The sequence below is a fragment of the Pinus tabuliformis genome, chromosome J (assembly GCF_031772625.1).
Source record: "Pinus tabuliformis cultivar Carrire ecotype Pingquan chromosome J, CPIR1, whole genome shotgun sequence".
Classification (NCBI taxonomy): Eukaryota; Viridiplantae; Streptophyta; class Pinopsida; order Pinales; family Pinaceae; genus Pinus; species Pinus tabuliformis.
The window spans coordinates 886,422,265-886,435,611 of NC_142295.1; the positions used below are offsets into that span (position 1 = coordinate 886,422,265).

Consider the following 13,347-nt stretch of genomic DNA (forward strand, 5'->3'; position numbering starts at 1 on the left):
ATCATTTGTTGTTTTGAAAAGGTTGGATAAAAAGACAACTATTATGTTAGTATTATTTGGATAAGAATTTGTATTGCATGCAAAGATAGATAATTATTATTTTATCATTTGAAAAGGAATATGTTGTTTGGCATTCAGTTATGGTAAAATATTTCCATGGTGTTTAACATTGTTTTATCATTTGAAAAAGAATACGTTGTTTGGTATTCAGTTATGGTAAAAGATTTTCATGGTGTGTTATGATGATGGTAAATATTACATTTTTAACAAATCCGTGGAAAAGATTTCAAAGGATTCTCATGCATAAGAGATAAATATTTATGGTAATTTCTTTTGAAAAAGGGAATATTTAGTTATGGGAGAAGATAATAACCTATGCTCATAGAGATAACATGAGTCATAGGAGTGTCCTCTTATGATATCCGACTGGATGCTGTGATTGGAAAAAATGGAACTCGCTCTGCAAAACCCTAGACGTGAGAGGTTGATCCCACGCATTGAAGCGGCGCCTCTGCTATGGCATGGGGCTGCTCCTGGTATTGCAATGGTGCCTCTGCGAAGGTTTGGGGCTACTGCCGCGGCTCTGATAGATGACGGAAATGCTAACTGGGAGAATGATCGTGCGTCGCCGGTCATGGAGCCAGAAGCCGACAGTCACACGACCGGCAGGGGCGTTCAGTGGGATTTTATTGGGAGCTCCGGCATGGAGAAGCGCGTCGATGCCAGTTTGGTTTCCAAGCTGCTGAATGTGCCAAATATACCCATGGGCAATCTCGAAAGGGCGGAGCTCAAAGTAGAGCCCTCTCTCTCAAAACAGGGTTCGGCTATTTCTGCTTTTATGAGTGAAGGCGCTAATCTCTAGCAAGCGAGTTTTCAGATTCAAATAATTCTTCTGACAGGCAAAACCCTGCTCCTTGGGGTCCAGCCATCTCTCACAGTGTGCCATCTCTCAAAGATTCTTGAACAGAGGTTGGGGATCCCTTCCTCCCTTCTGCGGCTCCTCTTTGTAGGTAAGCAGCTTGATAACAATCTTCCTCTTTCCTTTTATAATATTGAAAGAAATGCCACAGTGATCCTATCACTTCGACTAAGGGGAGGTGTAGTTGGGCAATCCTCTGCCTCCAAGGGTTTCTCCTACAAAGATGCAATCCATGCACAGCCTGCCAAGAAATCTGCCCAATCTGCCGAGGCTCCCAAACCTTTCTTGGTGGACAAAATGGAGGAAACCCCTGCCATTGAAATCAATCATCCATCTCTGGATGATCAATACCAGACATTTGCAGAAACAACCCTCATTTGCAGATTTAATGGCCTATGGCCCCGCACTGCTGATCTATACCAGTGGATCCATTCTAATTGGACCAACAACTGCAAAGTCTTCTTCTGCTCGAAAGGCTTCTTTATTGTAGCCTTTGCCTTCAATGAAGATTACCAGAAAGCCTTAACGGGGGGCCCCTGGTTCTGGGGTTCAGCTGGACTTTTCCTCTCCCCCTGGTTCCCAGACTTTGACCCCTCCACTGCGGTCATCTCCAAGCTCCCTATCTGGGTCAGGCTTCCAAATCTCCCTGCGCATCTATGGCATTTTGTTGTCTTTCAAGGAATCGGGAACACCCTAGGCCGCTTCCTGGCAACAGATACTTCAAGGGGGGAGAAAGGAATATATACCTACGGCAGAATTTGTGCAGAAATAGACATTAGTAAAGGGCTGCCAGATCAGATCATCCTCAAAGTCGGGGACTTCCATTGGACGCAAACTTTGGACTATGAGAATACAGCCTTCAGGTGTCGCCACTGCCATCAAACGGGGCATCTCCAGAACTCATGTGCAGCGTTCCTCGACAAAAAGAAGAATATCACTCGCAAATCCAAATCCAAGAGTTGGAAACCTTGTGATAGACCCCCTACGGATGACATAGAGTCCTCTAGCTCTGATGAGGAGGACATTGAAGTGGAAGAGGAGAATTTGGAGCAACCGAAGGACTCTCCCTCAGCCTGCACCAAGGATCCTTCTGCGCCTTTATTCTCGCAGAAACGTACTCATGAGTCTTCGCCTTCTGATTCAGACAAGGAGTCTCCTCCTTCAGCTCAGATCAGTCTGCAAGTAGTTCCGGTCCAGCCAGATCAAATTGGTTGGGTCAAAGTCAGTAACAAGAAAGGAAAAAAATGTAGATTGGAAGATTCTGCCCATGCTGGGTAGACTCCCTAGACCAACTCGTTTTTCTGTCCTCTCTGTTCTCTTTTGCTCATGCCGTGCTTGCTCTTTGGGACCGAGGTTGATTTCATATCATTTCCGGCTCCCTTGCTCCTTAGCTTCGCTTCTCTGAAAGCTCTGTTTGTACCATATGTCTTTTCTTAATAGAATTAGTCTTAATTTAGAAAAAAAAAAAAACATGAGTCATAGGAATATTGTTTGGAAATAATATATTTTTCTTGTGTGTGAAAGATAAGTCAAATGTATTAATTCCTTTGCAAGAGTTTGCAAAAGTTATTGGCTAAAAAGGTAAGTTATTTGTGTGTTGTATATTGGATAGTTTTATTTAATTGCATGGTTTAGTGCATGCTAACTTTCTTATTATTTTAAAAAGGTTTTCTTATTTCTTATGCACAAAAGAAGGGATAATTATGATACTATCTGGAAAAGAAATGCATGATAATTTTGTACATGAAAGATAGAGAAACTACGTTGGGTTCTTCAAAATATGTATATGTTATTTCCACAATAAGAATCCTATTGGATGTTACTGAACTAGATTTGTGTTTTTCGCATCGCATAGGACTCTGACGTTTTGACTTTGCTGACTTTGTTGCCTAATGGTTGGCTGCTAGCTAGGTCAGATAGTAAAGTAGGTGTAACTGTTCAGTTCTATGGTGGTGGACTTGACAGGGTCAGTTTTGGTGATCCTGCTATAGTTAAAAAATACACTATACATGCTCAATTAGGTCTACTATCCCCGTTAGGCTAGTTAGAATGCTTCTCTTTGGGCTAGTGATAGAGAGAGAGTGCCGATGGGTGCTTAGAATTTTATTTGAAAAGAACACATGCATAAGCATAGCAATAATAGTTAATTGCAACAATTTTTTTTCTTAAGGGAAATTGTTCCCATATATAACATAAATAGCTAGACGCTCCTAAAGGAGGGATATGTGTTGCATACATTAAAATAAGGTCACTATGATAGGCTCTTGCATACACAAAGAATAGTCATTATGTTATAGAGATACATCCTTTGCATGGATAGAATAAGTATCGATCTATATTTCTTTAGAAAAATTATTTGATTATTTTTATGCTATCATAACTATTATGTTAATTTATTTTCAACTAAGATCATGTATATGCATGCAATATTTGTATTAGGTTTTGTTTAGAAAAAACTATGCATTTGTATTCGGGAAAAGATAACATGTTGTGCTAGCTTACATTGGAAAAGATTCTTTGTGAAACAAGATGAATTTACATGCAATAAAACCATGGTAATGTGTTGGTTTCCTTCGAATATATATATAAGGATGGGTAATGCTGGTATGATATACTATATTAGTTTTATGGATAAGAAAACATGCTTTTGCATGCCCTATTGTGGTAGATTTCCTCAATAAGAAAACATTTGTTTTGCACGCTCTATTGCGTTAAGCATTATTTTGGGACTATTTTTTTGGGAATTGTATGCATTTGCATGTATAAGAACAAAATTTGCTATGTTAGTTTTCTTTACGTATTTTCATGCACCAAAACTAATAAATGATGGACTAGTTCTTTTGATAAAGTTTATGTAATTCGAACGTAAGAATATTATAGCTGATGTGTTAGTTTCCATTAAAGGACTGTATTGGCAATTGTAGTTATTTGTCTTGCAAGAATGTGTGCTTATCCAAGGGGAATATTAGTTAATGTGGTGTTGGTTTATAGACATACATTGATGGTTATATTCTTATAACTAATGCATATGAACTATTCTTAAAGGAAGCATATCAGAATATTTTGTTTGGATTTCATGAATGTACATGAATATATGGTGTAGCAACACCAGTATAGATTTATGAATTGGTTTGATTAATACTTTATGTAATCATGATACCAAAGTTTGTTGATGACAATCATGGCAAGAAAGGATGGTGAAATTGGGCAAATAATAAATTATGTTTAATATTGTAGAAGGTAAAGAATTAATTGTCTATGCATATGAGTGTGAGTTTCGGGATGGTCCATTGATGAAACAAACATTCCACAAAGATATAAAGATTGAATATTTGTGGGTAAATTATATGATGATGATTGTAATAGCTTTTAGCTATATAGGTTGTGTTTAAATTATATTTCCTTGTAATATTTTATGACAATGGTTAAGGGATGGACTCCCTTATAATCTAATGGGTAAGGGTTGAACACCCTTACAATCATTTAATAATAAAATTAAATGTCTACTTCGTTTCACCCTATGGCATTTCCATGGTATATTGGTGTTCAATGATGTGATTGATTATTGTGTCAGTTTGATGATGTTGATTCCTTGCCTGATGTGATGTTCATAATGTCAAGTATGTGTTTAATTAATCTTGTTAAGGGAAGCATGAAATGGATGAGAGGTTCATCGCACAGTTTATGTTAATATACTATAACAATGGTTGTTAATGGTTATGAAACTTACTATTCCTCTACTGAAAGTTACTCTATGTACGGATGAAAATTTTATCTAATGGTTAATGAGGATCTGGAATAGTGATTTGGATAATTACCCATGGGTAGTTTGTGTAAAAAAATTCTAACTCCATGTATTTTCATGTAAGGTGAACTGGGGATGTTACAATTGGTATCAGAGTTGAAGGTTGCAACGCTAGCACCTTTGGGAATTGTTAAGCAGAAAGGAAATCGAGGTATGCTACTAGTGAGCATCATCTCAGGTATGAGTCTAACAATCTACATATTGATATATGCAGTAGACTACTTTTGGCTTGAGATGCATGATGCATGTTTATAATTGTATTGAAGAGTAATAAGTAATAAAGTCTGCTGCAAAATTGTATTCATGACATTTGAATCCCAATGAGGATAAATAATAATAAAACCTCTATTACACCTATGAACAATCTTGAACACTCACTAGTGAAAGTGAAATTTGACTACCAACCTTTGCAAATATGAAAATATTAATGATACATTTAATGAACATGACTAAAGTTACAATGCACTACTTTTAATGAGTGAATGCATGAATGTAAAATATGGGGAATGTCCTTGAATAGGACGATAGAGTGTTTTAAAATGACATTGGAAGAATCCATTTAGATATTAAAAGAAAACAATGAGTCAAATAGTGAGACTTGACTGTAATAACTCATTGTTGATTAAGTCTTGTCATGGTTGCATTAAGATGGTTGGTAGTAGTTATTGGTTAATGTCGCATGGTCACTAACTAATAAAACTTATATGCATGAACTGGATTTGATTTAGGATTACTACAAGTTTTAAGCAAGTGATTATGGTAGTTACTTCATATAAGGATCTGTTGATGATAATACACTACAGGAAATTGGAAATGTTTGGATTGTTACCCTAACTATTATTGAAATTTACACATTAATGAATATTTGCATATACTTTTATGCATGAAATTATTGAATGCATGAAACTAAAATGATTGGGAAAGTGAATATATGTTAAATAATGCATATTTATGACTAATGTTGCTGATGTGATTAAGCAGTGGTAGCTTAATGGAAACAAGAAAGACTGTGAAGGTAATATGTTGCAATGTGAAATGAAATTGTAAATGAGGAAGTATAATGTTATGATATGCATGATTGTGCTAGCTAGAAAATCCGAATATATACCACCTGTATGTCAGTTATGTTTCCTGTCAATTTAGATATTGTGGACTCGTGTTGTATGAATGCATGATGTACACAAATGTTTCTTACGTCTTAATGATAATGTGCATATGGTTCATTTTGTAAATTACTGTGGGAAAGAGTGCTAAAAGAGAAATTTAACATGCTAGAGAGTTGTGGACAATTGTGAAAGCCCATAAGGACTTGGGTTAATGGTGGTTTCGTACCCGGAGGGGTTGATGGCACTTCCCTACCCATATTTCCTCTCCCTATATATAGATGATCTTAGTAAGGGAAAAGAGTTCACAAATATGGTTAAGTGGGGCAAACGTCTGAGGAAATTGTGTTGATTTGGGAGCTTGTTGGAGGAGGCCCAAAACTCGTCATAGACCCAACGCTATCAGAGGAATAGGCATGAGGCTGCCAAGAGGAATCCTATATTGGACCCTATGTAATTATTAGGATTCTTGAGCTGGTTGGCCAGTGGAATTCCATACTGTGCCTAGTATGGTCTTTGTCATAGAGCTATCTCTATGCGAAATTGGCTTGATCTCATTCTAGAAACTACTTCCCATTGGTTGGGAGGAGCATTCTTTTTCCATTGTGGTTCTCAAAGAAGAATGCATTAACTAATCATTTATGCATTGTGTTGAAAATGAATTTTTTATTTGATTGTATAAATATTTTATGTACATATTTACAGAAAAAGAAGCCTAGTGCGTAGTGAGGGATTACTGGAAGTGTAGTTCCTTTATTGTGTTACCAATCTTTTGAGCATCTTAGGAGGGGCTAATTTGTTTTTCACTTGGTGTAGTTATTGACTATTTTTATGATTAGAGAGTTAGGTTCTCTTTGAGTACTTTTAGAAGTACTATGTGGATGTATTTAGCACGAGATAAGACAATATGCATGTGGTGTATTGATATATCATTTGGATTATTAGAGGGTTGGTGCTCTCTAAGTACACGTGGAAGTGTCGTGGTTAAAATATTTTTAGACATTGCATAAATAATTGATAGTTCAAAGTATTTCATTTGATTGAAAATGTTGTGACTAATATGATTGAATTTATTAGGCATACATTACATGGTACTTGCCATGGAGTGCTGATGGGTTGTCCAACCATTCTTAGAGTGCCTGCATAAAAGAGATAATGACTTCCAAGAGTAATTGGTAAGTAACTATAAGTTGGTATAGATATTTTGTTTTGCTTCTACGAATTTGAGTAATGGCCAAGTGATGCAAAGTAGAATTTTCATATTTCCACAACTATAAATGCTTATAACTATTGATTTTTCTTGTGTTATAGCATCATTTTTCTTGCTTATTGATATTTATTGGAATGAAATCCTTCATTTTAAAGGGGAATTACTCCATTTTGGGTTGTTTAGATTGTTATATCATCAGTAAAAGTTAAAGTTGCAATGAAAGATGAATACCAAGGATGGTGTTCTCTTTAAGTAGGGGAGTATGTAATATTACTTTAATGTTCATGAAACATTATTAATTACCGTGTTAAATTACTAGGTTTAATGTTGATGAAGTGGTTGATAGAAAGACATATTTCTTCGTAAATAAATTAAAAAATCTTCTTGTGTTCATTATCAGTGCTTGATAACCACCTTGTAATTTATTTACTTATTTGAGATATTTTATATGGAGTGTTTAGTTACAAGGAGGTAGTTTTTTAGGAAATAGCACATAGATTATTTCTTACCAAAAAATGGAGCGAGATTAACCTTCCTTCACTGCATTCTTTTCTTGGCGTAAAACATTAAGGCAATAATTCTAAGATGTCTGCTAGAAAGATTAGGTGGAAGAGATTTTCCAAGACTCACGAAGGCATGCAAAACTTGTTTCATTCCAAGATCCATTCATGTAGAATAAATCTATCTTACATGGTCTACATATTCACTATATTTCGTTAGTTTTAAGGAAAGATGGTTGAATAAAAACTGTGCTTCAGGACTGCAGAAGACATTGAGAGAGAAGGAGACCATTCACATTCTTCCTATGGAGTCAGTTTTAGATTTGCTAATCGACTGTAACAATGGTTAAGATGAGTAATTCTTCCATTTTCTCGAAGGAAAATATTTGTTTAATTCGGTATCTTTGCAAATATTTCTTAGAATATATATATATATATATATATATATATATATATATATATATATAATCCCATGCAGTGAGGAATGTGGAAAAATATATCAATATTTTTGCCTTTTGAAAAGATAAGTTAATACATTTTCCTAAAAAAGAGAGTTATATACATTGTGCATATAGATTTATGTTATGTTCTTTGGAAAAAATGCTTGAAAAATTGACACATAAAAGAATTTATGTGGAAAAATATGGATATGCTATTAGTATTTACATTGTTTTCCCTACACTATATTTGTGGAAAGAAAAAATCCATATATATATACATAAATTATAAAAGATGATATAAAATTTTCCGAAAAGAAAATAATATTCTATTTGGATTTTTTAGATTAATTTTTTGAAATGCTTCCATGACTTCAACTATAAGTTAACCAAGGTAAATTTTGGTAAGTTTCATGGGTTGTGAATCAAAGAAAATTAATTAGATTAGTTTCTTGAAAATAAACAATAAATCTCTATGCATGGAAAACATAAGTTATCCAAGTTGTTTTTTTGAAAATGTTGTAGAAAATTTGTATTTATATGCATAAAAATGCAACTATTATGTTAGTATTCGTTGGGTAAGAATTTGTATTGCATGCAAAGATAGATAATTATTGTTTTATCATTTCAAAAAGAATATGTTGTTTGGTATTCAATTATGGTAAAGGATTTCCATGGTGTGTTATGTTGATGATAAAGTTTAGGTGTTTAATAAATCCATGGAAAGTATTTTGGAGTATTTTCATGCATAAGAGATCATGAATTCTCATGGATAAGAGATAATGAGTTATGCTGCTTTCTTTAAAAAAAGGAATATTTCTAGTTATATGAAAAGATAATAAGCTATGCATATATCAAATGCACATAACTTAAGTCATAGGAATCTTATTTGGAAATAATATATTTTCCTTATGAGTCACACATAAGTCGATTGTGTTAATTCCTTTGAAAGAATTTGCAAAAGTTAGTTGGTAAAAAGATAAGTTATTTATGAGTTGTATATTGGATAGTTTGATTCAATTGCATGGTTTAGTGGATAAAAGGTTAACTTTGTTATTATTTTAAAAAGGTTCTCTTATTTCTTATGCGCAAAAGAAGGGTTAATTAAGATACTATCTTGAAAACAGATGCATGAGAACTTCGTACATAAAATATAGAGAAACTATGTTGGGTTCTTGAAAATTAGGTATGTGTTATTTGCACAAATAAACAATCATTTTATTTGAAAAGAATAAATGCATAAGCATATAAACAATAGTTAATTACATCAATTAGCGCTAGACTAAAGCATTTGGGTTTCAATATCAAGCCAAATAAATACAGAGTAAAGGACTGGTTATGGATTGTTGACAGATTCCAAAAACCTAGGGTTTAGCACTGATCTTAATAGGCTCACCAACAGTTCTGGCAGCGCATAGAGACCGATTAGTTGATCTTCTTCTCAGAGGCCATGTACTGGCCCGACAAATGGCAGACGGGGACCCCAACTTATAGGCAAATAGTCATGCAGAAACACAAAGCACATGAAGGTTTCAATATCTCTGGGTATGAAGCCCGAAAAGACAGCTCTGGGACAAGCAGCGGAAGAGCAACCCAGTGGCAGAAAGATCCAAATCACGGATCAGAGATGCCAGTAAAAGTCAGTGACAGATAGGAGAAACACGGGAACAAACCGAAAGCAGGCCAAAACAACTCAGATCCAATAATCGCTCCGTCAGATGAAGAAAAGGAACATAGGGAGGGAAAATGCCCTATAGAAAATGAGGATAAAATGGAAGCTTCCAACCTCAGCCCCAAAAATACCCTGCAAGGAGTCTGCAAACCCAAAAAGAAGGAAGCCCTCTGTGTGGTCTTCTTAGATCCAGACATTTAGGCCTACAGAGACCACATGATGGAGCATGCAATCATATGTAAGTTTATGGGACTGTGGCCAACAGAAAGAGCTCTCTGCCAATGGATCAAGCAGCACTGGCGACCAAAAGGTGATGTCAAACTACATCTTGGAGCTAAAGGTTTTTTTACTGTTGTCTTTTCTAACCTAGAAGACAAAGATAGGGTCTTCGATGGAGGGCCTTACTTCCTTTCATCAGCAGGCCTCTACATGAGGCCATGGAAGGCGAACTTCGTGCCTGAAAAGGAAGCCTTCACCCAAGTCCCTGTGTGGATCCGCCTCTTCTCATTACCTATCGATTACTGGGGCCTAGCGACCCTAAAGCTCATAGGAGACCGACTTGGCACCTTCATTAAAGCCTCGGAGGCAACGATGCAAAGGAAGTACACTTCCTGTGCCAGGATCTATGTCGAAATGGATGTCTCAGGTGCCTTACATGAAGGACTGTGGCTAGAGTTCAGAGATGAAGATTACTTTCAAGCCATCGACTATGAACAGATCCCCTTCCAGTGTAGGAAATGCCATGAACACGGTCACCTTGTCAGGGAATGCCCATTAAACAAACCAGTGGAAGATGCCAAGCTTGAGCAACCAGCCAAGAACCAGGAGGGTTTTAAAAAGCCAAAATCAAGAAAAAGGGCCTAAAGGAAAAGAATAAACAAAGCAGTGATAGATCCCAGCAAAACCCTCAACCCCTTCAGCATTCTGGACTCAGAAGCAGACTCGGAAGGTAACAACAAAGAGACAAAGCTACCAGAAGCTCCTCAAAAAAATATGACAGACCACAGATCAACTGATGCAGAGGAAACCATTGAAAATACAGAAGTACAAACGCATGAAGTAGCAGATGAACGAGATGAAGACACAGACATGCTAACCAGCGACGGGGGAAGCGAAGATCTGGAACTCAATGAAGTTCTAGAAAAATAAGGGGTAAATCTGCCAGACATGGAAAAGCACTGGAGAACACAAGGGCTGGAAAATATCCCGGAGGAAGAAGTAAAGAAGATCAGCGACCTCTTCATAGCAAGACAACAAGCAGAGCTAGATAAGCAAAAGAAAAGATTAGGAATCATGAAAGCCACAGGTAACCAATCTAAAAGCCTTTTTCTTCATTCATTAGGACGGAAGCAAAACAAGAGAAGAGGCCGAAGGACAAATGGAGAGGTTCTTCATGATTTGGGTATCCTAATGATCAATTCAGGCAAAATGAAGGCTTTACACGCCTTCCCGTCCTACAAATAACCTCATCATTATTAATGAAAATCATCTCCTGGAATACAAGAGGGCTCAACAGCCAAGTTAAACAAAGACTTCTCAAGAGGAAGTTACAACAGGAAAAGCCAGACATTATGCTCATTCAAGAAACAAAGCGTGCCACTAATCAGCTGGAGAACATCACCAAAAAGCTACGAAAAACTATCAAATATATAGACATAGCCAGTCAAGGATGGGAAGGAGGCATTGCAACCCTCTGGGACTCCAGAGTAATCGAAATCACCTCTATGGAAGCTACCAGATCATACATTGCCACAGAATTTCAATTAACAGGTAATTCTGAAACCTACCTCTGTATAAATGTCTATGGGCCACAGTGTTTAGAAGATAAAATTTCTTTCCTGAACTCGCTGATGAAGTTAAAGCTAAGATACCAACATTCAAAGATCATAATGGGAGGGGATTTCAACATGATTACCTCCCTCCTGGAAAAAAAAGGAGGCCTTAGGCGACTGAATAAAGACTCAGAACTCTTTGTTGACTTCATGGAATCCGCCCAACTGGTCGACATCCCCCCAAAAAATGGGCTCTACACTTGGAACAACCGAAGAGGAGGAGAAAATAGGATAGCCTCTCACCTTGACCATTTTTTGATCTCAGAAAACATCTTACTGGAAGGAACAACAGTTGACTCTGATATCCTCCCCAGTGGGGGATCATACCACTGGCCCATCGCCCTGGAAGCTGCCTTTCTAGAGACCCCCAAAAACAGGCCTTTCAGATTTGAGAAATTCTGGCTAACTCACCCAAATTTTCCAGATCTGTTGAAAAAATGGTGGGAAGAGCCCAGGAATATAAGGGGGACCAAAATGTTTAAACTCCAGTCCAAACTAAATCACATCAAACACAAAATCAAGGATTGGAATGCAACCGAGTTTGGTAATATTTTCTAGGAAAAGCACAATATAGAAGACCGACTAAGTCAAATTCATAAAGACTGGGCTTCGGGGATTAACAGGGAGGACTCAAATGAACAGGAAAAGATCCTAATGCAGAAATACAGGAAGAAATCCTTTGGAAGCAAAAATCTCGCATCCAATGGTTGAAGGAGGGAGAGCAAAACACAAAGTTCTTCCATAGATCGACGATGGATTACAAGGGGGCTAATAAAATCCTTAAGCTTACCAATGCATCTGGAGAAGTTATTCAAAACCACAATGAGATCTCAACTTTTCTTACTAGTCACTTTAAGCAAATTGCCCAGGAATCTCAAGAAGATCGATCGGAAGCCAGAGAGGAAATAATACAGGCCATACCCCAAATCATTACTCCAGCACAAAATGCCTCTTTGTTAAGAAAGATCTCAATGGAGGAGGTGGAGGAGGCTGTTAAAGACATGCCAAATGATAAAGCACCGGGACCAGATGGTTTTACTATAAACTTCTACAAAGCTTGTTGGAAAATAGTCAAAACAGAGGTCTGGGAAGTAGTTGAAGATTCAAGACGATCTAGCTCAATTCTTAAAGCCCTAAACTCTACTTTCCTAGCCCTAATCCCCAAAGAAGAGGAAGCCCGAACTCCAGAAAAGTTTCGCCCCATAGCTCTATGCAACGTGATTTATAAAATCATCTCTAAGGTCATCGCTAACAGACTTAAACCAATCCTCCCTGACATCATCTCGGAGGAGCAATCAGGCTTCGTGGAAGGCAGACAAATTCTGGACAACATCCTCTTGGCTCAGGAGATGATACATACTTTGCAATCCAGAAAAATCCATGGTATGATGATTCAGCTCGACCTTTCAAAAGCTTTCGACAAAGTGAATTGGAATTACCTGGAGGCCACCTTAAGTGCTCTTGGTTTCGACATTCGGTGGATCAAATGGATTCTCACTCTTATCAAGTCAACAAATTTCTCTATTTTGGTTAATGGATCCCCCTCGGCCCCCTTCTCTCCTTCCCGTGGCATAAGGCAAGGAGACCCGTTGTCCCCCTTCCTTTTTGTGATCCTCATGGAAGGGCTTAGCAGATATATTCACAGAGCCAAAGCGGAAGGGAAAATTAATGGATTGCGCCCTTTCCCCTCCACCCCTGCAACTACTCACCAGCAGTTTGCCGATGATACTATGCTGCATGGCTCTCCAACTGTCAAAGATGCCAAGGCTTTCAAATCCATCTTATCTCTATTCAGCATGGCATCAGGTATGGACATAAACCACTCCAAATCGACTATTTTTTTCTTTAATACTCATGTTTCAATTCAGA

At 37.2% G+C, this 13,347-nt stretch overlaps 2 protein-coding genes across 2 annotated transcripts; both read left to right on the plus strand.

Moving 5' to 3' along the window:
- Positions 1-448: 448 nt before the first annotated feature.
- Positions 449-862, plus strand: LOC149229521 (putative adenylate kinase 7, mitochondrial). Its single transcript, XM_089381051.1, has one exon. The coding sequence runs from the start codon at positions 449-451 to the stop codon at positions 860-862; it is 414 nt and encodes a 137-aa protein (XP_089237177.1).
- Positions 863-9,892: 9,030 nt separating this feature from the next.
- Positions 9,893-10,510, plus strand: LOC149229522 (uncharacterized). Its single transcript, XM_089381052.1, has one exon. The coding sequence runs from the start codon at positions 9,893-9,895 to the stop codon at positions 10,508-10,510; it is 618 nt and encodes a 205-aa protein (XP_089237178.1).
- Positions 10,511-13,347: the final 2,837 nt, after the last annotated feature.